This window comes from Leptodactylus fuscus, chromosome 5, assembly GCF_031893055.1.
Source record: "Leptodactylus fuscus isolate aLepFus1 chromosome 5, aLepFus1.hap2, whole genome shotgun sequence".
Taxonomy (NCBI): domain Eukaryota; kingdom Metazoa; phylum Chordata; class Amphibia; order Anura; family Leptodactylidae; genus Leptodactylus; species Leptodactylus fuscus.
In genome coordinates, this window is record NC_134269.1 from 32,923,129 (window position 1) to 32,948,517 (window position 25,389).

At 44.0% G+C, this 25,389-nt stretch overlaps 1 protein-coding gene across 1 annotated transcript in view; it reads right to left on the reverse strand.

Moving 5' to 3' along the window:
- The window catches only part of GMIP (GEM interacting protein), a 47,878-nt gene extending 24,010 nt beyond the window's left edge, over nucleotides 1–23,868 (reverse strand). The window contains exons 1-5 of the mRNA XM_075272829.1: nucleotides 23,673–23,868; nucleotides 22,329–22,466; nucleotides 13,134–13,227; nucleotides 12,182–12,254; nucleotides 5,075–5,135 (exon numbers count right to left, since the gene is read on the reverse strand). Of these exons, the coding sequence (XP_075128930.1) occupies nucleotides 5,075–5,135; nucleotides 12,182–12,254; nucleotides 13,134–13,227; nucleotides 22,329–22,466; nucleotides 23,673–23,868 (562 nt within the window). The remainder of the gene's footprint in view (nucleotides 1–5,074; nucleotides 5,136–12,181; nucleotides 12,255–13,133; nucleotides 13,228–22,328; nucleotides 22,467–23,672) is intronic.
- Between the last annotated feature and the right edge of the window lie 1,521 nt (nucleotides 23,869–25,389).

Below are 25,389 nucleotides of genomic sequence, written 5' to 3' on the forward strand. Positions count from 1 at the left end.
TCATGGTGGCCTACAATTCGCACATACCTCTAGGCCTGATAATAGGCAGGGTGGTGGGGTAGGATTACTTCTGTCACCGCAGTGCATTTTTCAGTCCATTCCCCGGGTCCCCTCACTCACATTTTCCTCATTTGAAGTCCATGCTATCAGACTTTTCCGCCCACTCTCCTTACGTGTAGCCGTGATCTACCGCCCACCTGGCTCACCCTACCAATTTTTGGACCACTTTGCTTCTTGGCTTCCCCACTTTTTATCCAGTGACATTCCTACCCTCATCATGGGTGACTTTAACATCCCTATTGCCCCCCCTCACTCCTCGGCTGCCTCACAGTTTCTCTCATTAACCACTTCTCTTGGTCTCTCACAATGTTCTTCTTCCGCCACACATATAGATGGTAACACGATTGATCTAGTCTTCCATCGACTCCTCACAGTCTCTAAATTTTCTAACTCTTCTCTGCCGCTCTCTGACCACAACCTTCTATCTCTCACCATCAGTGCTCTCTCCCCTTCACAAGACGCCCCTACCCATCACACATATAGGAACTTGCATGCTATTGACACCCAGCACCTCTCAGATACTCTACAGTCCTCCCTGTCCCCCATCTCTTCAATCTCCTGTCCCAATCTGGCCACCAGTCACTATAATGAAACCCTCAAAAATGCATTGGATGAGGTGGCTCCCCCCTCCACTCGTAAAGTCCCACATAGGAGGCAGCAACCCTGGCACACGCCACAGACACGATTTCTCCAGCGATGCTCTAGGTGTGTCGAACGTCTCTGGCGAAAATCATGCTCACCTGCAGATTTCCTCCACTTCAAGTTTATGCTTAAAACATATAGCTCTGCCCTTTACCTCGCCAAACAAGACTATTTCACCGCCCTCATCTCTTCTCTCTCCAGCAACCCTAAAAGGCTTTTTGAAACCTTTCACTCCTTACTCACACCCAAGGAACAGACGCCATTCACAGACCTTAGTGCTGATGACCTGGCCATGTATTTCCATGATAAAATTGATAAGATCCGTCAGGAAATTACTGCCCAAGCCCCAGGTGGCATTGACTCCCACACCTACGATAGTACTGATCCCCTCACCAGCCGCACTTCAGACTGTCCATTGTCATCTTTTGAACCTGTTACAGACGAGGAAGTCTCCCAGCTACTTTCTTCATCTCGCCCCACAACCTGCAGTAGTGACCCTTTCCCCTCACACCTTCTCCAATCTCTGTCCCCTGCTGTCACTACTTACCTTACTAAAATATTTAACCTTTCTCTCTCTTCTGGAATCTTCCCATCCTCCTTCAAGCATGCTGTTATAACCCCGCTACTGAAAAAACCCTCCCTGGACCCATCCTGTGCTGCTAACTATCGACCCGTCTCTAACCTCCCCTTCATCTCTAAACTTTTGGAACGCCTGGTTTATTCTCGGTTAATTCGTTATCTCTCTGCTAACTCTCTGCTTGACCCCTTACAATCTGGTTTCTGCGCTCTGCACTCTACTGAAACAGCTCTCACAAAAGTCTCTAATGATCTACTAAAAGCTAAATCCAATGGTGACTTCTCTCTTCTTATTCTTCTGGACCTCTCTGCAGCTTTTGACACTGTTGACCATCAACTTCTCCTCACTATGCTCCGCTCAGTCGGCCTCAATGACACTGCACTCTCCTGGTTCTCCTCTTATCTCTCAGACCGCACTTTCAGTGTATAATTCGCGGGCTCTGTTTCCTCCCCTCTTTCCCTTGCTGTTGGGGTTCCTCAGGGCTCGGTCCTCGGCCCCCTGCTCTTTTCTCTCTACACAGCCCCCATTGGACAAACAATCGCCAGATTTGGCTTCAGGTACCATCTTTATGCTGACGACACCCAATTATACACATCTTCCCGTGACATCACCCCTGCACTCATACAGAACACCAGTGACTGTCTCTCTGCTGTCTCTAATATCATGTCCTCGCTCTATCTGAAACTAAATCTCTCCAAGACTGAACTACTACTGTTTCCACCATCTAACAGATCTGTCCCTGATATATCCCTTGCAGTCTCAGGCCTTACTATAACTCCTAGGCAGCATGCCCGCTGCCTCGGGGTTATATTTGACGCAGACCTTTCCTTCACCCCTCATATTGAATCACTCGCACATTCATGTCACCTCCACCTCAAAAACATCTCCAGAATACGCCCTTTCCTTACCAGAGATACACTAAAGACACTTACTGTCTCTCTGATTCATTCTCGCCTTGACTACTGTAACTCCTTACTAATCGGTCTTCCCCTCACTAAACTCTCCCCTCTACAATCTATTCTGAATGCAGCGGCCAGGCTCATCTATCAGGCTAGACGCTACAGCGATGCCTCTGGTCTGTGCCAGTCACTACACTGGCTGCCTATTCATTATAGAATAAAATATAAAGTTATTACTCTCATCCACAAGGCTCTCCATAAAGCCACACCTCCCTACATTTCTTCCCTCATCTCTGTCTACCGCCCAACCCGTGTTCTCCGCTCACTCAATGATCTAACACTTACATCCTCTATTATCAGAACCTCCCACGCTCATATACAAGACTTCTCCCGAGCTGCACCACTTCTCTGGAATGCTCTACCCCGGACAATAAGATTAACTCCCAACTTCTACAGTTTCAAACGCAAACTAAAGACGCATCTTTTCAGACTAGCCTATCACAATTCCTAATGCACAAAATTGTCTGAACACTGTATAAGCAATGCCGCCCCTGCTACCTCCTGTGTCACCCCCTCTACCTCATAGATTGTAAGCTCTTTTGAGCAGGGCCCTCAGTCCCATTGTGTGAAATGACGTTCTTTGTTATGTATGTCTGTCTGTATCTGAACCCTATAAATTGTACAGTGCTGCGGAATATGTTGGCGCTATATAAATAAAATGTATTATTATTATTATTATTTATATAGCACCATTAATTCCATGGTGCTTTACATTTGGGGGTTACATACAGTACACAGAATATACAGGTAGATATAATACTAACAGTGACTGACTGGCACAGTGGGGTAGAGGGCCCTGCCCGCGAGGGCTTACAATCTATGGGGGAAGGGGGATAGAGACAGAAGGAGAGGGGGAGACTGTACAGATGGTGGTGCGGTGATAGTGTTATTGGAGGTTGTAGGTCTTCCTGAATAGGTGAGTCTTCAGGGCCTTCTTGAAGCCTGTGATTGTGGGGATCAGTCTTATATGTCGTGGTAAGGAGTTCCAGAGTATGGGGGATGCACGGGAGAAATCTTGGAGACAGTTGTGTGAGGAGCAGATGAGGGCAGAGCGGAGTAGGAGGTCATTGGAGGATCTGAGGTTACATGTCGGCAGGTAGCGGGAGATGAGGTCAGAGATATATGGAGGGGACAGGTTGTGGATGGCTTTGTATGTTAGTGTTAGTAGCTTGAACTCAATTCGCTGGGCTATAGGTAGCCAGTGGAGGGACTGGCAGAGGGGAGCAGCCGATGAAGATCGGGGGGTGAGGTGAATTAAGCGAGCAGCACAGTTTAGGGTGGACTGGAGGGGGGCGAGGGTGTTAGCTGGGAGTCCATGGAGAAGGGTGTTGCAGTAGTCTAAGCGGGAGATTATGAGGGCCTGGACGAGCATCTTGGTAGTTTCAGGGGTGAGGAAGGGGCAGATTTGATGAATGTTCTTGAGCTGGAGGCGACAGGAGGTGTTGAGGGTTTGAACGTGTGACTTGAAGGATAGGTCGGAGTCCAGGGTAATCCCAAGACATCGGGCCTGTGGGACAGGGGAAAGTGGGGTTCCGTTAACTTTGATAGATGGGTCAGGTGGAGGGGCCATATGGGGTGGGGTGAAAATGATGAACTCCGTTTTCTCCATGTTCAGTTTGAGAAAGCGTGTCTGGGCCCACCAGAGGATATTCTGCTATTCCAATAGGCTGGTTTGACCTTGAAATCAGATGAAAACCAAAACCAGATTCCTCTTTTGAAGTCCAAAACACTGAAACAAATCTGCCCACAGATTCCTGTTATGTATACAGTAACCGAACTTTCCATTGCATTCAATGTATTGACTCACATTTGTTCCTTTGCCTGTGAACTACCATATGTATGCTGTACACAAGCATCAGTGTAATAGGAAGCCATTAATAGTATGTTTTTGTGGTAGGCCAGAACACCAGAGAACCTGGAGATAGCCTATGCAATCACAACTGTGCGTATCCCATGGGGTAGGCTGCACAGTCCCTAAGAGTAGGAGCCACCGTTTCCTCTGCCCATGTTGCGGCACTGAAGAGTCCATTTTAAAACATGTGGGGGGCATTCAGGGGGTCATTAAACTGAATGTAAGGCCATTCTACTGAATGTAGGGGCCTTTAAACTATACGTGGGTCAGTGAAGGATTCACTATTCTAATTGTGTGGGGGGCATTATAATATAGGTGGGAGCACTAAGAAACCATTTTACTTCATGTGGAGCCACCAAGGTGGTCATTACATAAAAGTGATGAAGGGTCCAAACAAAGCCAGATTTTGTTAACATTTTGGGGGTGCTCAGTCAGGAGTTTCTCACTAGGGGGTACTTCTCTTGATAAGGTTAAGAAACACTGACATATGTTCTCCCTGGTAGGATACAAAGTGAGACCACCAGTCCTACAAGGTGACAATGTTAGCCACTAGAAGACCATATCACACACATAGCGCAGTTCATAATATTCTAAGGGTGTCAGACTACTCACAAAATGTTCCATTAGTCATTAGCTACATGTCTGCAAGTCTATGTGTGTTCTCAATGGGGACAATGTTCCCCTGATGATGCACATAAGGGTAGTCAGGACATAAGAAATTACACAAATTTATCAAAACAGGGCCTTGCATACAGTGTTGGTCTTCCCACCTTAGTAGCAGAGGATCCTCTTGTAGGCCCAGGCTCCAAAACAATAATGGTCCAGCAGAGGACACACCAAAATTTGAAGGAGTCTATTTCCAAGGAGTTGTTGGAGGGTAGGCCCTCAGGATCAGTTTATCCAAGGAACCACAGGCTGACACTGCTTACATATAAAGAAATATCAGATGGAACTAGAAAAGATAAGACTAAAGATACTACTTACTAGATAATGGTGTCCCATCCCGGTCAATGGTTGTGCGATTTATCTCCAGAGGAGTGCTAATCTATAACAGAATAGAATATAGACATGGATAAGATCAATGTGACAAACTCTCTAAGGAGTCTTTACTTGCAAAACACTGTGTCAAGGTGTTGTAATAAATGGTTGTCCTTGGAAATCACCAATAAGTGATGACTGTTCAGACCAGTGATGTACAACGAAGAGAGGTGACCCCAAAGCAGAGATGTGGAGCTTACTATGGCGCCTTCCCACTTGGTCATTGGTGGGATGTTATATCTCACCACAATCCATTTATTCAGGGTGTCAAATGGGGTGATAGCTTGCTCATCTCTAAGACACATAAAAAAATAGCCAAAGATACAATCTCCAGTAAGGAGCACCAAGTTAGTAAAAAGACCACCGTATAATGAGTCTGTTTGCTCCCATCAGTGGTCAGAGCAATAGTTTGCCTTTATCAATGTGGGCACCCTACTAGGGAATCCCCTATTATCTAGAATTCTCCTAAAAGGGAAGTTGGAATGGGTTTTTCTAATAATAAATACTAGAAATGCTACTTGCAAACTAAGCCATGTATTTTGGGGAACGGAACTGATATACATCTCAATAATGGCTGTAATAGGGTATTTCATGGTGTTGAAGATACATAAAGCAGGATAGGACTCTTTGGCAGCTAAAGGACCACAATAAGCATTATATTGTTCCATGATTATTTGGGTTACAATTCATATACATATAAATTGTCCTTCTATAAGTCCATATACACAATACAAAGTCACGTGGTCTGTAATTTTGGCACTGTAGACATTACAATACCTGTCCCACATAGGATGGCTTCACAAGACACTTTATCCTACACTAGAAGTAATTGTTCTAGGTGCAAATAAAACAATGTATGCCTGGGCATACCACAAATGGTTCCGCCATGTTTCATTTAGTATGTAGACTTCATCATGACATTTGACCTCGCAGTCTAAATGTAGCAGGTAAGAAGAATGTACATGTCAGATGGAAATGACACCATAAAATCTGAGACAGATCCCTTCTTTATATGCAGTGACCATAAGTTTATATGTGGTATACTCCACAAGATTTATCACCACTCTAGTCCACGGTAATCCGTCTCCCATAACTGTCAATAAAGAGACGGATTTTTGTTTACAAGATTTCCTAGTAGAAAGTTAGGGCATGTTCTTATGGTGAAAAAGAAAAGGAATTTGAGAAGGACTTCCACCTCAGATTCCTTTTCCATTTATCATCCGTCTGGCTTTCCACTACAACTTTAAGGCTGAGGACCTGCACACAGTATTATGCCCCATTATGGCCCCTGCACACAGTATTATCCCCCATAGTGGCCCCTGCACACAGTATTATCCCCCATTATGGCCCCTGCACACAGTATTATGCCCCCTTAGTGGTCCCTAAACACAGAGTCATGCCTAGGGTTGAGCTGATGTTGATATTTCAGGATCGATTTTAAAATCCAATTTCCAATAATTTTCCAGCCGATCGCGATCGTGAAATTTGCTCGATTGCCGATTGGGATCCGATCTTTCCCGATCACGATCGCTCAACCCTAGTTATGCCGCATTGTGGACCATCCATAAACAATTATTATCTGGGGTCTTTTCAGACACCAGAGTATAATGATCTGAGACTCAGGGGAGGATACAAACGTAAAAAACACTGTTACTTACCTCTCTCTGGCTCCTGCGCAATCCTCGCTGATGTCGCCCGTAGGGTTGAGCTGATCTTGAGATTTCAGGATCAATTTTAAAATCCAATTTCCGATCATTTTAGAAGCTCATCCCGATTGCAATCGTGAAATTTGCCCGATCGCCAATCGGGATCCGATCTTTCCCGATCCCAATCGCTCAACCCTAGTCGTCCATCTTCAATGATGGAAGAGACGTCACTTGAGCCAGGCCTGTGTCGCGACACATTATGACACAGGCCCATCCCACATGACGTCCGGGGCGTCACCAAATAGTTGTGAAGCCTTCTGGAACCCAGGAGAGGTAAGTAGCAGTGTTTTTTTATGTTCCCTCACCTCCCCTATCCCTCTGATCATTATATTCGGGGGTCTAAAAAGACCCCTCAAGTATAATGATACTGGTGTTTATGAGGTTCGTAGATCCCCTCTCCTGATCACGGCTGCCTCCGCAGAAGGGCGTACCGCTGGCAGCCGTGAGCAAGATCGAGGATGGGTAAATAAGTAGGGCCTGTTACCTGCTGGGGTTACTCCAGCAGGTAACAGCCTATTATAAAAAATAAAAAAAAATCAGGGGCCCGCCAGGTCCCCTAATGTCAAGGGTCGTGTGGCAGTGGCTACAGCTGTTACACCAGTATTTACGCCCCTGGTTATTACTGTAATTACAGTGTAATACTGGATAACTTGTGTTCATTTTCCCAGTGTCTAGGAGTTGGGATAGTGTTTCGGAATGCTCCACACAAGCAGCACAATGATGTCATAACTCCAGCCACTTATGCAGAGGGATTAGAGTTCAGGTGATGTCATTACCCCAGGACACCTGCCTCAGTTCCTGTCATTTTGTTCATATCAGATATCCAGATGAAAAATAATAGCCAGATACCCTTTAATGATTGGCCACAGAATAGAAACCATTATCCCATTTCAGCTCACATCGTGGGCTAGGACTACTCAAATGTGATTTTTCTTGGATAAGCATTTTATAAATTAGTAAAAACAAGTCTACAAAACATGGCAACAATGAGGAACGCTGCATCATCTGGCAAACACATACAGTGGGGCAAAAAAGTATTTAGTCAGTCACCAATAGTGCAAGTTCCACCACTTATAAAGATGAGAAGCGTCTGTAATTTACATCATAGGTGACCTCAACTATGAGAGACAAAATGAGAAAAAAAATCCAGAAAATCACATTGTCTGATTTTGTAAGAATTTATTTGCAAATTATGGTGGAAAATAAGTATTTGGTCAGTAACAAAATTTCATCTCAATACTTTGTTATATATCCTTTGTTGGCAATGACAGAGGTCAAACGTTTTCGGTAAGTCTTCACAAGGTTGGCACACACTGTTGTTGGTATGTTGGCCCATTCCTCCATGCAGATCTCCTCTAGAGCAGTGATGTTTTGGGGCTGTCGCTTCTCAACACGGACTTTCAACTCCCTCCAAAGGTTTTCTATAGGGTTGAGATCTGGAGACTGGCTAGGCCACTCCAGGACCTTGAAATGCTTCTTACAAAGCCACTCCTTCGTTGCCCTGGCGGTGTGCTTTGGATCATTGTCATGTTGAAAGACCCAGCCACGTTTCATCTTCAATGCCCTTGCTGATGGAAGGAGGTTTGCACTCAAAATCTCACGATACATGGCCCCATTCATTCTTTCATGTACACGGATCAGTCGTCCTGGCCCCTTTGCAGAGAACAGCCCCAAAGCATGATGTTTCCACCCCCATGCTTCACAGTAGGTATGGTGTTTGATGGATGCAACTCGGCATTCTTTCTCCTCCAAACACGTAAAGTGGTGTTTCTACCAAACAGTTCCAGTTTGGTTTCATCAGACCATAGGACATTCTCCCAATACTCTTCTGGATCATCCAAATGCTCTCTAGCAAACTTCAGATGGGCCCGGACATGTACTGGCTTAAGCAGTGGGACACGTCTGGCACTGCAGGATCTGAGTCCCTGGCGGCGTAGTGTGTTACTGATGGTAGCCTTTGTTACATTGGTCCCAGCTCTCTGCAGTTCATTCACTAGGTCCCCCCGCGTTGTTCTGGGATTTTTGCTCACCGTTCTTGTGATCATTTTGACCCCACGGGGTAAGATTTTGTGTGGAGCCCCAGAGCGAGGGAGATTATCAGTGGTCTTGTATGTCTTCCATTTTCTAATTATTGCTCCCACAGTTGATTTCTTCAATCCAAGCTGGTTGCCTATTGCAGATTCAGTCTTCCCAGCCTGGTGCAGGGCTACAATTTTGTTTCTGGTGTCCTTTGACAGCTCTTTGGTCTTCACCATAGTGGAGTTTGGAGTCTGACTGTTTGAGGGTGTGCACAGGTGTCTTTTTATACTGATAACAAGTTTAAACAGGTGCCATTACTACAGGTAATGAGTGGAGGAAAGAGGAGACTCGTAAAGAAGAAGTTACAGGTCTGTGAGAGCCAGAAATCTTGATTGCTTGTAGGTGACCAAATACTTATTTTCCACCATAATTTGCAAATAAATTCTTACAAAATCAGACAATGTGATTTTCTGGATTTGTTTTCTCATTTTGTCTCTCATAGTTGAGGTCTACCTATGATGTAAATTACAGACGCATCTCATCTTTTTAAGTGGTGGAACTTGCACTATTGGTGACTGACTAAATACTTTTTTGCCCCACTGTATTACAAAGTATCTGTTTCAACTGATAGTTATTAGAGATGAGCGAACAGTAAAATGTTCGAGGTTCGATATTCGTTTCGAGTAGTCCCTCAATATTCGACTACTCGAATTGAATATCGAGCCCTATTATAGTCTATGGGGGGAAAATGCTCGTTTCAGGGGTAGGCAACGTTCGATCAAATTATACTTACCAAGTCCACAAGTGAGGGTCGGGCTGGATCCTCCGAGAAGTCTTCTCCATGCAGCGTCCCTGCGGCGTCTTCCGGCTCTGAATTCACTCTGCCAGGCATCGAGCCTGGGCAGAGCCGACTGCGCATGTCCGCACTACAAGCAGACATGCGCAGTCGGCTCTGCCCAGGCCCGATGCCTGGCAGGGTGAATTCAGAGCCGGAAGACGCCGCTGGGAAGCTGCACGGAGAAGACTTCTAAAGGTAGGAGAAGAACCAGCGTTGATTGGTCAACTGTATAGCATTCGGCCAATCAATGCTGGTTTTGCATCGAACTTTTCCATTCGAATAGCGAGTGGTACTCCATCGAGTACGAGTATTTCAAATACCGTAGTATTCAATCGAATACCTACTCGATCAAATACTACTCGATCATCTCTAATAGTTATCACTGAAGTTCATGGGACCCTTGCCAAGATATATATATATATATATATATATCCTATCCTACTAATATTATGAATGTGAAAGTTTAGATGTTTGTTCCTCAATCACACAAAAACGGCTGAACGGATTTGAATGAATTTTGGCACATAGATAGTTTGTAACCTCAATTAAAATATAGGCTACTTTTTATCCCGGTAAATGACATGGCTTCATAACAGTTATGAATTTATGTTCACATACTATATTAAACGGCTCTTAGCAGCAGCCTTATCTCAGCCAGCGCTGTTATCTCTAGGTGTGTAAACACACTTAACCCTCAGTGTGTAGACACCTTCTCATATTATCTGACCTGCTCCAGTGCTGACAAACATGGGCAAACACCTAAAATCCAAATTGGCAGTTTGCCAATTTTTAAAATGCCTGGGAAAAGAGAATCTAATTTGTCGCAAACAACAACATCTATGAGGTAGCCAGAAGTCACAGAGTTCTTCTCAAGTGCAGCTGAGGTGAATCATCAACGTCAACAACATGCTCATTATATGGCTTCCCAACGAGGTGCTGAGATGCTGGAACCAAGTTCAGCAGCAGGTCAGCTTGAGAGCTGCGGAAACGCTGGAACATGCGAATCATCAACGCCAACAACATGCTCATTATATGATGTTCCAGTGAGGGGCTGAGATGCCGGAACAATCCCAGGCACAGTGCAAGAAACAAGTTCAGCAGCAGGTCAGCTTGAGAGCTGCCGAAACGCCGGAACATGCGAATCATCAACGCCAACAACATGCTCATTATATGTTGTCCCAGTGAGCTGCTGAGATGCCAGAACAATCACGGGCACAGCGCCAGAAATGAGTCCAAAGGCAGGCCTGCTTGACAGCTGCCGAAACGGCGAAGCAGGCGGATCATCAACACCAACAACACGCTCATTATATGATGTTCCAGCAAGGTGCTGAGATGCCGGAACAATCCCAGGCACAGTGCAAGAAACTAGTTCAGTGGCAGGCCAGCTTGAGAGCTGTCAAAATGCCGGAGCATGCGGATCATCAATGCCAAGCACACGCTCATTAATATGGTGTTCCAGCGAGCTGCTGAGATGCCGAAACAATCACAGGCACAGCACGAGGAATGAGTTCAGAGGCAGGACTGCTTAACAGCTGCCGAAAAGACGGAGCAGGCAATTAATGTGACCACCTCCTACTTTTGATGTCAACGTTACATAACCAATGGCAGAAGGCACGTGTCATCAGCCATCTGGGTGCACTCATCATTGTGGAAGGCACGATGGATCAACACAAGTATGTATCTATCCTTGCGGACCATGTTCCCCCCTACATGCAAAATGTTTTTCCTCAGGATGATGGCATCTACCAGCAGGACAGTGAGACGTGTCATAAAGCTCGCAGTGTACGTGCGTGGTTCAAGGAGCACCAGGATGAGTTTACCGTACTCCCTTGGCCAGCAAATTCCTCGCACTTGAACCCAATCGAGAATCTGTGGGACCACCTCGATCGGGTTATTCGCGCCATGGATGCTCAACCGCGTAACCTAGCACAGCTGGCCACGGCACTGGAGTTGGCATGGCTCAACATCCCAGTGACCATCATCACAACATCCCCTCTCTTCCTGGATTCTGGATTTTGACAGGTGGTCACATTAATGTAACAGGACTGTGTATATCACCATCCTACCACCCCATTGCCCAAATGGTCAACCTTGACCTGGTTCTCCTGCATATTTTCCAGCTTACAAATGGACATTCCACAAATTACTAGTACCAGTCAGATAACCCACTAAGATATAATAATAACACCACATAGCACCAAGTATGTGCCAACTTCCCTCTTCGACACCTACTGATAAAATCACACAGTAGTACTCTCAGCCTTTGACGCACCCAAACCTAGTACTACGAAAGTCCGTGCCAACCTCTGTCAGATAAATACAGCATCCCAAGGAATCACTAGCAATGTCATCCTCTTCTTGTGGGAATGATAATTGAGGACAATCATAATGCCAGCCATGTCTGATAGATGCAATGACAACACCACATGAAGAAAATATCCATCCCTGCCCTCCAGTTCCACAGACAGACAAATAGTTCCCATATCTCACCAGCGGTTCTTCTTCATCGTGTTGTATCTCAGAGTTTGCTAGCCCAGAGTCATTTAGGAACATGTCCACGGTCCTACAGGGAATAGACAAGATTATCAGTCACATAACATGATGGAAAGACCACAAATACGCAGGAATTTTTAATATCTCTTTCATCCATAGAAAGGTAAGATATCCCAACGGCTTCCAACATCCTACCAAAACCAGCACTACACCTTTCCATGAGCTATGTCTCGTAATGCAACTGAGCAATACGGAAGTGAATAGGGCTAAGCAGCAATACCCCACCCAGCCTGGGTACAGGTGTGGCACTGTTTTTGAACATGTTTTTCTAGTCCCAGGCCATCCCTTTAGATCTTGAAGGACAGCTCTATGTTAAAATCAAGGTTAGGACTTCATGGTGACTCCAAGACCAAAGATCACCATGTTACCTTGCAACTCTTTCACTATTGTAAGGGAAAGGAGTCACCTTATGGCTGTGAGGGTGCTGCGACTGAGACTGATGGATTTTTTTGCAACTAGAAGTCGCAATTTTTGCACCCTCTGAGTCATAATGTAACATGTGATCTTCGGTTGTATATCGGAAGCCAAAGTTGCTGTAGCCTTCATTTTTTGTGAACTGTTGTCTTCCAATTGACGCATGCCATTCACTAAGGTGTATACAAGATCCTGGCTTATATGTCTTGTAAGACCAAGCGACATTTTGGTCTGGGCTGAGATATATATCAGAAATGGATGGAAGTCAATGTCTTAGGGTAAGTATGGCGGAATTTCCATGCAAAATCCATTGCAGAGATCTCCAACTCTTATTTACTTCAGTATAAGGTTTGAGCAAAATCCGCGAAATACAGTATATCACACTATGTTGAATACGTTTGAAAACACCTTTCGAATTTTCATCATCGATACCAAATTTCCAGGCTCTAGCCACAAATATATTGGTCATACTCACTCATTCCCAATGCTTATTTCCAGGGCATCCAGATCCCGAAATATTTCGCTAAACCTTTTCCGACCCTCTGTAGGCCCAGCCTGTGCGTTTACATCTGTAAGAGACATAATAATACGATATAGGTAGTCAGACACTGTAGGTACCATAGATGATCGGTCCTCCTACATAAAATGGTGGGACAAGGTACTAAAGTTATAAATTGATAGGGTTTTTCAGTTTCCGACTGGCCCAAAAGATGGTGGACTTGAGATGTGATAAAACAAGTGGGCCTAGACACAACGGGTTCAAGATTTTATAGGAACAATTCCATTGTTGGAATCCATTGTTGGGTCCAAGGTACTTTGGTCCTCTATAGGGTTTGTTTAGATATATAAGGTTCTACTCTTGGTGTATGACACATAGTGAATATATGGTTATTTTATATAGTCCTTGGTCAGTATAAAAAAAACCAAATAGGTGTCTATGAGCTGATGTTTTTTACGGGGTCGGTAACATCTCTAATCCCTTCACCCTCCTGCCACATTGTGTGCGGACAGAAGTAAAGTCACGGACTTGGTATATACTAAGCTGTAAGCAGGATGTGGTTAGACCATCACTACAAGAACATATCGCTCTATAAAGTCTGACACACACGTACTATGAGTATGATATGATAGAACTAGGCTTCCGAGTATACATATGGGTTATAATCATAGGATCGCCTATAGATATATAACAATCCCTATACATGCAATATATATGAGCCCTACCGTCATACAGGAAGTGGTAGACCGATAACTGCACATATAGTGACACAATATACATCTGTCTGTATCCTGCTAAAATAGACAACTATCTCTGCAATATAATACAGATATCAAGACGTGAATACTGCACTGAATAGAGTACAATCTACGTCTGGTCAGTGGGATTGCGGATTGTGGCCATAATATGGTAGATGGGTCCACGTTAGAGCTTTGTGTAAATGGTCAATGCCCCACATATACTCTGATCTAGACATAGCATATACATCGTACACATGGAATATATATGCATAGTACATGTACAATTGTATACTATTACACTACACACATCTTATATCCAAAAACATCAATACACCAGTACGTGATTCTCAACACCAAAGGGGAACAGACTGCAGTAAACAGCTATACACAGAATAAGAGGCAAGTCCATAGAGACTGAGGAGACAGCACAATGATAATGGGGGGCAGGTTGTAGTTTCTTACCCCCTCCTCTGCCTGACGCCATGTTTCCAGGCCCAGCTGGAGTGGACGCCCCTGCCAATTGTGGAACCCGGGTTTACTGGTGTAGTGACAAAGACCCACAGCTTCCTGACAGCAGTCATCACATCAGGAAGTGCAAAGTGAGAGTGCTGAGCGCTGCAATCACCCTCATAGGCGTAGTAACTCCGCACCGAGCACAAAACAGGGCCCTGCTTACTGACCTTAAGACTGGACGGTATAATGTGCATCCTATCTGGTCACTTCTATATACATGTAGAGTAGAGAACAGTATTCATACCCACAGCTTTTTTGCAGAGTATAAAAATAATATAGTTATATAATTTTTATTTTATTTTTTAGCAAAAAAAAATCTCTACAAAGTGATCAAAATAAATAACAGGACCGGTCACCAAGAACAAAATGTCGCCCGCCTATTCAAAAGATGATGCACCACGTTTATTAATGGGGAGACATTATACTGTGTGGGGCACTATGGGGAGACATTATACTATGTGAGGCACTATGGGGAGACATTATACTATGTGGGACACTATGGGGAGACATTATACTATGTGAGGTACTATGGGGAGACATTATACTATGTGGGGCACTATGGGGAGACATTATACTATGTGGGGCACTATGGGGAGACATTATACTATGTGGGACACTATGGGGAGACATTATACTATGTGGGGTACTATGGGGAGACATTATACTATGTGGGGCACTATGGGGAGACATTATACTATGTGAGGTACTATGGGGAGACATTATACTATGTGGGGCACTATGGGGAGACATTATACTATGTGGGGCACTATGGGGAGACATTATACTATGTGGGACACTATGGGGAGACATTATACTATGTGGGGCACTATGGGGATACATTATACTATGTGGAGCACTATGGGGAGACATTATACTATGTGGGGCACTATGGGGAGACATTATACTATGTGAGGTACTATGGGGAGACATTATACTATGTGGGGTACTATGGGGAGACATTATACTATGTGGGGCACTATGGGGAGACATTATACTATGTGAGGTACTATGGGGAGACATTATACTATGTGGGGTACTATGGGGAGACATTATACTATATGGGGCACTATGGGGAGACATTATACTATGTGAGGCACTATGGGGATACATTATACTATGTGGGGCACTATGGGGAGACATTATACTGTGTGGGGCACTATGGGGATACATTATACTATGTGGGGCACTATGGGGAGACATTATACTATGTTGGGCACTATGGGGAGACATTATACTGTGTGGGGCACTATGGGGATACATTATACTATGTGGGGCACTATGGGGAGACATTATACTATGTGAGGCACTATGGGGATACATTATACTGTGTGGGGCACTATGGGGATACATTATACTATGTGGGGCACTATGGGGAGACATTATACTATGTGGGGCACTATGGGGAGACATTATACTATGTGGGGCACTATGGGGAGACATTATACTATGTGGGGCACTATGGGGAGACATTATACTGTGTGGGGCACTATGGGGAGACATTATACTATGTGGGGCACTATGGGGAGACATTATATTGTGTGGGGAAATATGGAGATATTATACTGTATCGGACACTACGGAGGGATTTCATGGTGTGGGGCACTATGGAACCATTATACTGTGTAGGGGTATTATGGGACTATTAAACTTTGTATGGGAAACTAGGAGGTCATTATACTGTGCGTGGCCAGTCATGGGGTATTACACTGTGGGAGGGCACTAAGGGGACATTATATTGTAGGGGGGCACTAAAGAGGCATTAAACTGTGTAAAGCAACTAAGGGGGCACTATTACTTTATTGGGGAACTAAGGGACTAGGTGAGGTCAAAAGGGGCACAGACAGGACTGGGCAAGGTTATGGGTGTGGTTTAATATATGTAAATTTGTTTTGTCCCTCTTTCTGTTCTCTGTAAGTTAGAACTCTATGCACTACACATCAACCTGTCCACACAAATCACCAACATACTGCTTACTACGTATCATATCATCACTTACACCAACCAGTACAATGCTGGGAGAAATGGGGGGGAATTTAGTGGCCACACTACATGCCAACAAGAGAGACTCAGAGATGCTATCTTTGCTATTAGATGACTTAGGCTCCCTGTACTGACACAATTACCTTCCCCTGATGAGACCAGTATAAGTCGAAACGTGTATTTTAGTCCTAATTTTTGTTCCCCTTTTTATGGATAGGACAAACCCCCTTGGATAGTTGGTATATTTTCATGATATTGGTAGCAGGATCACGCTTGATATTGCCCGTGTAATTAATTTTGTCATGGATTAAACACCTTCCATATAGCCATCTAATGTCATATAACATGAATGACTAGTATGACATGGAATGACAAGTTGATGCATACATGGATAAAAAGCATCCATATAATTATATAGGATTAACCTCTGACATCACAGTTCTTGAGTGGCATTTACTATTCTGCTTTGGTTCTGGTTGATATTAATGACATCCCTTTGCCCTGACATCTATTACTGTAATGAATGGGATTGTGCCATTATGGACATGTATCCTCTATGCACAAGACAAGGGATAAGTGTCCAATCGCTGAAGGTCCAAATGTTGGGTTCCTCAGGGATCAGGAGCGTAGGGAGACAAAAAGTCCCCCTAAATCTTCGTTGTGAATAGAAAACCAGTGCAGTTACATGACCAGCTCTCCATTCACTTCACTGGGACTGCTGGGACTGTAATCTCTGGCAGCCCCAAAGAAGTGAATGAATCGCTAGTCACGTAACAGTACGAGCACTCCAGTTCCAAGGAGGCTTTAGGGGAACTTTCGTTCACAGTTTTCCTGATCACAGAGGGACCCAGCATTCAGGCCCCCAGCGCTTAGACACATATCGCCTTTCCTGTGGATATGGGATAAGTACTTATAATGGCATAACCACTTTAACTATGCAATGTGCAGAAGACATGTTCCATGGAAGGAACATGCACAAGACTGCAGGCTAATGCAGATCACAGTACAATTATCGTAACCCAAAAATGGCGAAAAGAGTCATAAAAGTGGGACTGGATTAGATCTGACCTGTCCGAATCTGACCTACTACTGCAGACACAAATAGAAGATGTGACTAGACATTCTCCATTAAAATTTGTAAGGGGGTTGTTGAGCTTGAACTACCTGAAACACAGTACAGAACCCCTTGCAGTGTTCATTTGAACTGAACTTACTGTGCTCTCTATTGTCACCACCCCAGTTAGCTTAAAGGGGTTTTCCAGAATTTATTAATTCATGACCAATCCTTAGATAAAGATTTTGGTAAGGTGGTCCAAGACCCAGGCCCCTGGCTGATCAGATGTTTGATGGCACTGCATCCTCTTTAGCACATACAAAGCACAGTGCCATCTTACATGGTGTCACAGCCCAGCTCATTCACATCAATGATACCGACCCACAACCAAGCCATGTGAACAATGAATGTGACATCACATGACTTTTGAAGTGTAAGCGCCTGCTGCTTTTCACAGCTGATCCATGGAGGTACCGGGTGTTGGACCCCCAGAGATCTTCAATTGATGACCATAGGTTATCAATTAAAAAGTCCAGTAAAAAGCCCTTTGAGTAATATTATTCTGATGACACATTCTGCAGTATTATGTCTTGTTTTGTGCCAATGTGCACATTATACAGAGTTTCTTTTCCTAAAGTGGGAAGGGTCAAGTATGCGACATAGGCGCAAAGATGCCAGCCTCATCATTAATTAAACGTACTAGCACGTAAAGTCTAAGTCTGGAGTATAATATTCTGGTCTTATGAATGCCCCCGATATGCATTGTTTTTCAAGTGGGCACAAGGGTTATAAAATTACAATTGTGGACATCATGAGATCAGTTAGATTCAGTCAGCGACTAACGCTATTGATCCTGAGATCCTGGGATCCTAGTAAGTTGTGTGCCAGCCACAGACTGTAACCACCAAGTTGTGTTCCAGCCATAAACTGTAACCACTATGCCGTATGCCATTCAGAGAATTGGAACCACTAAGCTGTGTGCTAGCAAGAGACTGTAACCAATAAACTGTGTGCTAGCCAGAGTAACTGTAGCCACTAAACCATGAGTCCATCAGAAAGCTATAACCACTATGCTGTATCAGAGATTGTAACCACTAAGTTGTGTCTCATCCAGAGTCTTGTAATGACAAAGAGTTGTTTCCAATCAAGACCTTCATCCAGTAAGCTTTATGCAAGACAGAGAACTGTAACCACTAAGCTGTGTGCCCACTAGAGAACTATAACCAGTAAGTTGCGTGCCCACTAGAGAACTATAACCAGTATGCTGTGTGCCCACTAGAGAACTGTAACAAGTAAGCTGTGTGCCCACTAGAGAACTGTAACCGGTAAGCTGTGTGCCTACTAGAGACCAGCAACTAGTAAGCTGTTTGCCCTAGAGAACTGTAACCAGTAAGCTGTGTGTCAGCAAGAGAACTATAACCAGTAAGCTGTGTGCCCACTAGAGAACTATAACCATTAAGCTGTGTGCCCACTAGAGAACTATAACCAGTAGCTGTGTGCCCACTAGAGACCTGTAACCAGTAAGCTGCGTGCCCACTAGAGACAAGCAACCAGTAAGCTGTTTGCCCTAGAGAACTATAACCAGTAAGCTGTGTGCCCACTAGAGAACTATAACCAGTAAGCTGTGTGCCCACTGGAGACTTGTAACCACTAAGCTGTGTACTCACTAGAGACCTGTAACCACTAAGCTGTATGTCCACTAAAGACCTATAACCAGTAAGTTGTGTGCCCACTGGAGACCTGTAACCAGTAAGCTGTGTGCCCACCAGAGACCTGTAACCAGTAAGCTGTGTGCCCACCAGAGACCTGTAACCAGTAAGATGTGTACCCACTGAAATTACAACTAGTAAGTTAAGAGCCTACCAGAGATCTGTAATTGCCAAGTACTTTAGCTATTTGTGATTGTATTTACCATGCACTTTACCAATATGTGACTCTAACCACCAAGCTAAGTGCTTTGTATTATAACCTTCAATGCTTATTGAGCTAAACTGACATAGAGACTTTCTAAGACTGCTTTGCTCTCATGTCTAGATGTCCAGTATTTCCTATTCTTACTGTCCTCTCCTCCCATTGTAATCTATAAATAGATATTAACATTATTGCCCTGCAGAACAACCTCAATAATAACACTAATAGAGAACCTAGGTGCCTACATTACGTCCGTCCATCTTCCATGACGACAGTGCTTACTATTGTTTACCTAATTGTACGGATCCCATTAAAGTGACGCTTCACGTTGGAACCACAATAAATAACATATTAGATATACTCTGACATCATGTTATTACTGGCCTGGTGTCCTAGAGCTGCGGTTGTATTCCCAATACAAGCAGCTCTATGGGACATTCCAGGTGAGAATTTCAGGTTTGCCCATTTGCCTTTAGACCAGTCTTGGACCATAGTCTTGTTATAGTTATGGTCTATCCCAGGCTACAGTAAAAAATGAAAAAAAAAACCTGAAGAGCAACCAAAGGGAACTTGAAATTCCTATCGGAAAATTTCCTGCAATGCTTCATGTTACCATCTAATAATAACTTGCACGATAGGAAATCGCTAGGTCCTTTGTATTTTCCTTACATATTACCTTATGATGGTGCTTACTATTATATAGGGTCATATTATATGGTCATATACTGTAGAACCCAATGATCTGTATAATGTAAAAGGAATGGTATATAATAATATGGCAGTGAATAATGATATGTAGTATGACATAGTCAAAGGCAGTATATATATATATATATATATATATATATATATATATATATATATATATATAGTGGCCATAAAATAACCTCAGGTGTTTGGCGACTTGTGCAGGCTGACCCAATGGACGGAACTGCCTGAAAATTTGTATGTGTGCTAATCAAGGCATGGGGAAACGGACAACATGAAAAAAATATAATACCAAAACTCCCCACCAGGGGATAATGTGGCGCTGTACAGTAAACGTCCCTTATTCTCTACTCAGTCGATGCCTGTCTCTTTGGCAGATTGCGCGCGTCTAGTGAGGTTGTTTTATGAGAATGTCGGGAACGCCACAGCTGCCCTGAGAGTTTTTCGGCGTTTGAAAGACCTGCATACAGGTGCCGGCCCAATGTCTGTAACGTCGTTGAGACAAATGATGAAACTTTTGAGGCAACTGGGTTACTGAGTGTGCAACCAGGCCATGGCCGACGACCTGTACGCACCGAAGTCGTGGAGGATATTGCAGCAGCTGTTGAGGAACAGAGCACCAGTAGTCATAGCGGTAACTGCAGTGCACGCAGTGTTTCCAGGCAATTGGGCCTCCCATACAGTACTGTGTGGAAAGTTCTGCGAAAAGTCTTGCGGGCATACCCATACAAAATTAGCCTTCATCACCAACTGCTTCCTCGTGACAATGGCACCCGCATGACATTTGCATTAATATTTCTGGCCAGAGTGGAAGTGGATACCAATTAGCCATGGAATATCCTGTGGAGCGACGAAACGCATTTTTACCTGAATGGAACGGTCAACACACAGAACTGTCGCATAGGGGCCACCGAAAACCCGCGTGCGCTCGAGGGTGTTCCGCTGCATTCGCCCAAGGTGACCGTTTGGTGTGGGTTCACCTCATCATTCATGATCGGACCGTTCTTTTTCGAAGATTTGGGCCCAACTGGGGTTGCCACCTGTTCCGTCACAGCAGCGAGGTACCGGACAATGCTGGTCGTTCCGGTCGACAACAGTGGTCGTTCCCCAACTTCAACAGCGGCAGTGTCTGCAGATGATCACCTTCATGCAGGATGGAGCCCCTCCTCACATCACAAATCCTGTGAAGAACGCTCTTCGTGCACATTTTCCCAATAACAGGATTTTGAGCCGCTCATTCTCTACAGTGTGGCCACCGCGCTCTCCGGATCTCACTCCTTGTGATTTCTGGTTGTGGGGATACTTGAAGGAGCGTGTTTATCGGGGGAATGTGGAAACCCTGCCTGACCTCAAAGACTGCATCACGTTGGAAGTGCGCAGCATTTCACCAGAGATGTTACACGCAAGCGTCGAGCACGTTCTGCATAGGATGACCATGCTCACCATGCATGATGGTGGCCACATTGAACAGTCATGCTAGTCGGTGGTCCAAATGGGACATCCCCAAGTATCGACAGACGGGTTTTGCGCCGCGCGCTCACTGTACAGCGCCACATTATCCTCTGATGGGGAGTTTTGGTATTAAATTTTTTTCATGCCATCCGTTTCCCCATGCCTTGATTAGCACACATACAAATTTCCAGGCAATTCCGTCCATTGGGTCAGCCTGCACGAGACTCCAAACACCTGAGGTTATTTTATGGCCACCCTGTATATTAGATAGATAGATAGATAGATAGATAGATAGATAGATAGATAGATAGATAGATAGATATTATAACATAGCACATAGAAATAAACTAGCTTACAGTGTATTAGAGGATAATGATATATAATGGTATATAACAGTATAACACACAGCAATATATAATGATATAATGGAGAGCAGGATATAACAATATACCTGCCTGTAGTAGAGGATAACAATATGGCAGAACACAGTGTATAACAGTATAAAGCACAGCAATGTGTAATGATATAGTAGAGGGCAGTATATTACAATATAGCATAGAACAGTGTATAATGTTATGTATAATAATATAGCAAATGGGTAGCATATAATACAGTATACCGCATTGTATAATAATGTAGTAGAGGGCAGTAGATGATCATACAATGCAGAGCCGTGTATAATGAGCTATATAATAACATAGCAGGGGGTAGTATATAACAATTAAGTATAGAGCAGCGTACGGCAATGTAGCGGATGTGGATAGGTCACTAGTCTATGGAGATATGGTAACCATCTGGTGTGTACGGTCATACCTCGCACTCTGTTGATAAGGTTGGTCATTGCCTCTTGTATACAGTGAGATTTTAGCGCTGGATATTTGAAGAGCAGGAATACAATGGACTGGAGTAATTCATTTAATTTCAGCTCAATGTGGTCACAAGAAGGGAGACCTGCAAGAAGATCCAATAAGTGGAATGACCAAAAATAGCCACACATCACAAGTTTATTGATACAGTATTAGAGTATAGTGAGCAGAAGTCCTAATGCTAAATTCGTAATAGGGTTCCCAGCTATAGGTGCCATTTATAATACTTATGTGTCCCTTGGGCCCCTTTAGACATTGTCATGGAAGTGTTACCTCTGCATCCCCCATAGCAACATTCCTAAGGGTGAGGCATGAGGTTGACCCCTTACACTTGCTAAGTACAGACCATAGCATGCATAGAGTTGGAGGTCACTATGCCTAATAGCCATTTTAATTATAAGGAGCCATTAAGCTCATAACCCTTAGTATACCAGTGAAACATCTCTGATACTACCTTAACCCCATAGAACTCTCATAACGTCAAAAATACTTGAACACCCACCCATCCCTCTTTGATGCATCCCATCTTTTAAGCTGCCCATAGACATTGGAGAAAAGTGTGTCATCTCTTGGCTAAACCCCCAGTAGAGTATACAGTATGATGGACTATATCTTGATTTGAGGTTGGCTTATGGTGTCCCAATGGACAACTCATGTTCAATGATTTGCCATTGTTGTCAATAGTTCAACCAAAAGACTGTTCGCTGTTACTTCTGTGCCATCCAGGTATGTGGACGGTCCCATCGAGAACCTTGTACTGAAGATCTCAATGAGACCAAACTGCACACAGAGAACACACAGATCCATGGCTGTGATGACGCAATTCGCACAACTGTTCTTCCACACAAAGATCCATGGTCTATGCGCAAAAAGTACTTAAAGCCATATTGTGGACAAAATGGACTTGGAAACCATTGACAACAATCGGGTCCTAAAGCAACACCAAGAGTCAATTTCCTCTATGGACATATGGACAGTACACAGATACCAGTCATCCATTAGATGTGGGTTCCAATAATATGGTTATTTTTTTATCTATATAAACACATGTGACTCATTTTACGCGCTGTCACCTCTACGGTATAATGAAGTTCTAAAAACCTTCAAGTGTCCACAAGGTCACCACCAATATCACAGATTAGAAGATGCCATGAAAATGGAAAAACTTCAAAGCCTATAACCAATGCAATCTCTTTATTGTCCATATTATCCATCCTATAACCCACCCCTTCCACATAGCTCTGATTGTCACTATGGGTGTTCTCTATAGATTTCCCTTTTAACTTCTCACCTGACCCTTGGTAGACTTCTCGGATCTCCTGAAGTTTCTGGTCAACTTTCCTGAGCCGGGCGCAGAACTGGATCAATTGAGGAGAATTCACTGGAACGTCATGACTCTCCATCAACGAAGAGTGGAAGAGAGCCAGCAGATAGCACTCACTTACATGGTAACTTGGCATAACCTGATCTTTCCCTGCACAGCTCATGTCTGAAGTAATAAGGAAGGCTTCACCTTAAATATCTCTTATATCTATCAAGGAGAAGCTCATCTTACCTCTATCTTAGCTCCCCATGCGGTTCTTGATCCTTTCATAAATAACTGCATAGCTCTATATGTGATACCTCACCATCTACAAGGAAGGCGTCTCGACCTCTGAGCCTGGGACACAAGAGCTGACACTTGCTATCGTAGATGAGCCACCTTAAAGACAAAGTCAGTGATGGTACCTCTAGTCCACCTCCATGCTGCCTGAAATTCCCCGTCAGCCTGGCTAAAGATATTATGATCTATATCTTGGAGTCTGGATTAAGGAAACTGTGGAAATCATAGCAATGTGGGTGAGAAGAGGAAACTCCCTGATGACTCTGTCGCCGCCGTGTCAATGAGTAAGACCGGGGCTGGACATGATCACTGATCTGCCATACTTATCTACCGTACATGTAGCCATACATCTACCTGCAGTAACTGACCCTGTGCTTCACTTTCAGGGGTCCATAGAGGTTTAGCTCTGCTGCCGAATACCTGTGAAAATTTTAACATCAAGGGTTAAATTCCTGTAACAGGTGTGTGCGGACAATTTTAATTATCCTACTAATTGCAGGTAACCTGCTCTGCAGGAAAATAGAGACAGACCTGCCCTTCACCACTCCCGCATATCCCTATTAACCAGGGTCCTCGACAGAAGACGGAAGTCATCATCAAATGGAAGATGACAAGTTTTACTATTAAAATGTCAACGTGTGACTATCTGATCTTACATATATGATGAGTGATCCATTCTGTATCATATACAATAGCCCCCCCCCCCTTATATATAATAATTCATATCTTATAATAGCCCCCATATATAGTATTTAATAGTTCGCTCACTATAAATAATAGACCCCCTTACAATAGCCCCCTTATCAGATCCCTTCTCACTTTCGTGAAATCCCACAATGAGTGAAGCAGCCGAATTCTGGCTCAGGTGACGTGAAGCAGTGACATCATCACCCCGCATGTGCTGTGATGTCACATGCGTTGCTATCAGCCTATGGCACAGCAAGGACTTGTCAGCTCCCTGCTCTGATACAGTATCGGTGTGAATATCAGTATCAGCTGTGGAGATCCCCAAATTCAAGGGGCCCCTTTGTGGACATGGATCCGGGCAATTGCCCAGTCTAATGCCAAACCCCTGCCAGCCATCTTGGAGAAATAAACAGATATCTTCTGAGGATGTAGGCTTGTAGACTGGATGATGTTGAGATCAGGGCTCTGTGGGGGCCATATCATCATTCCCAGGACTCCTCCTCCAAAGGGCAAAGGTCGCACCAAATATTGATAGATTTAGATTTCTCTTTTGTTCATTTGTTTCATGTTGTTAATTGACAAAATAAACTATTAACCCTTCTATTTCTGAAAGCATTCATACGCTACGTTCACAGTAGCCGATTTTAGGTAGAGTCTCCTACAGAGACTCTAACACTAGTGTGAATCCAGCCTTACTGTACAGGATTTTCTCCGCACC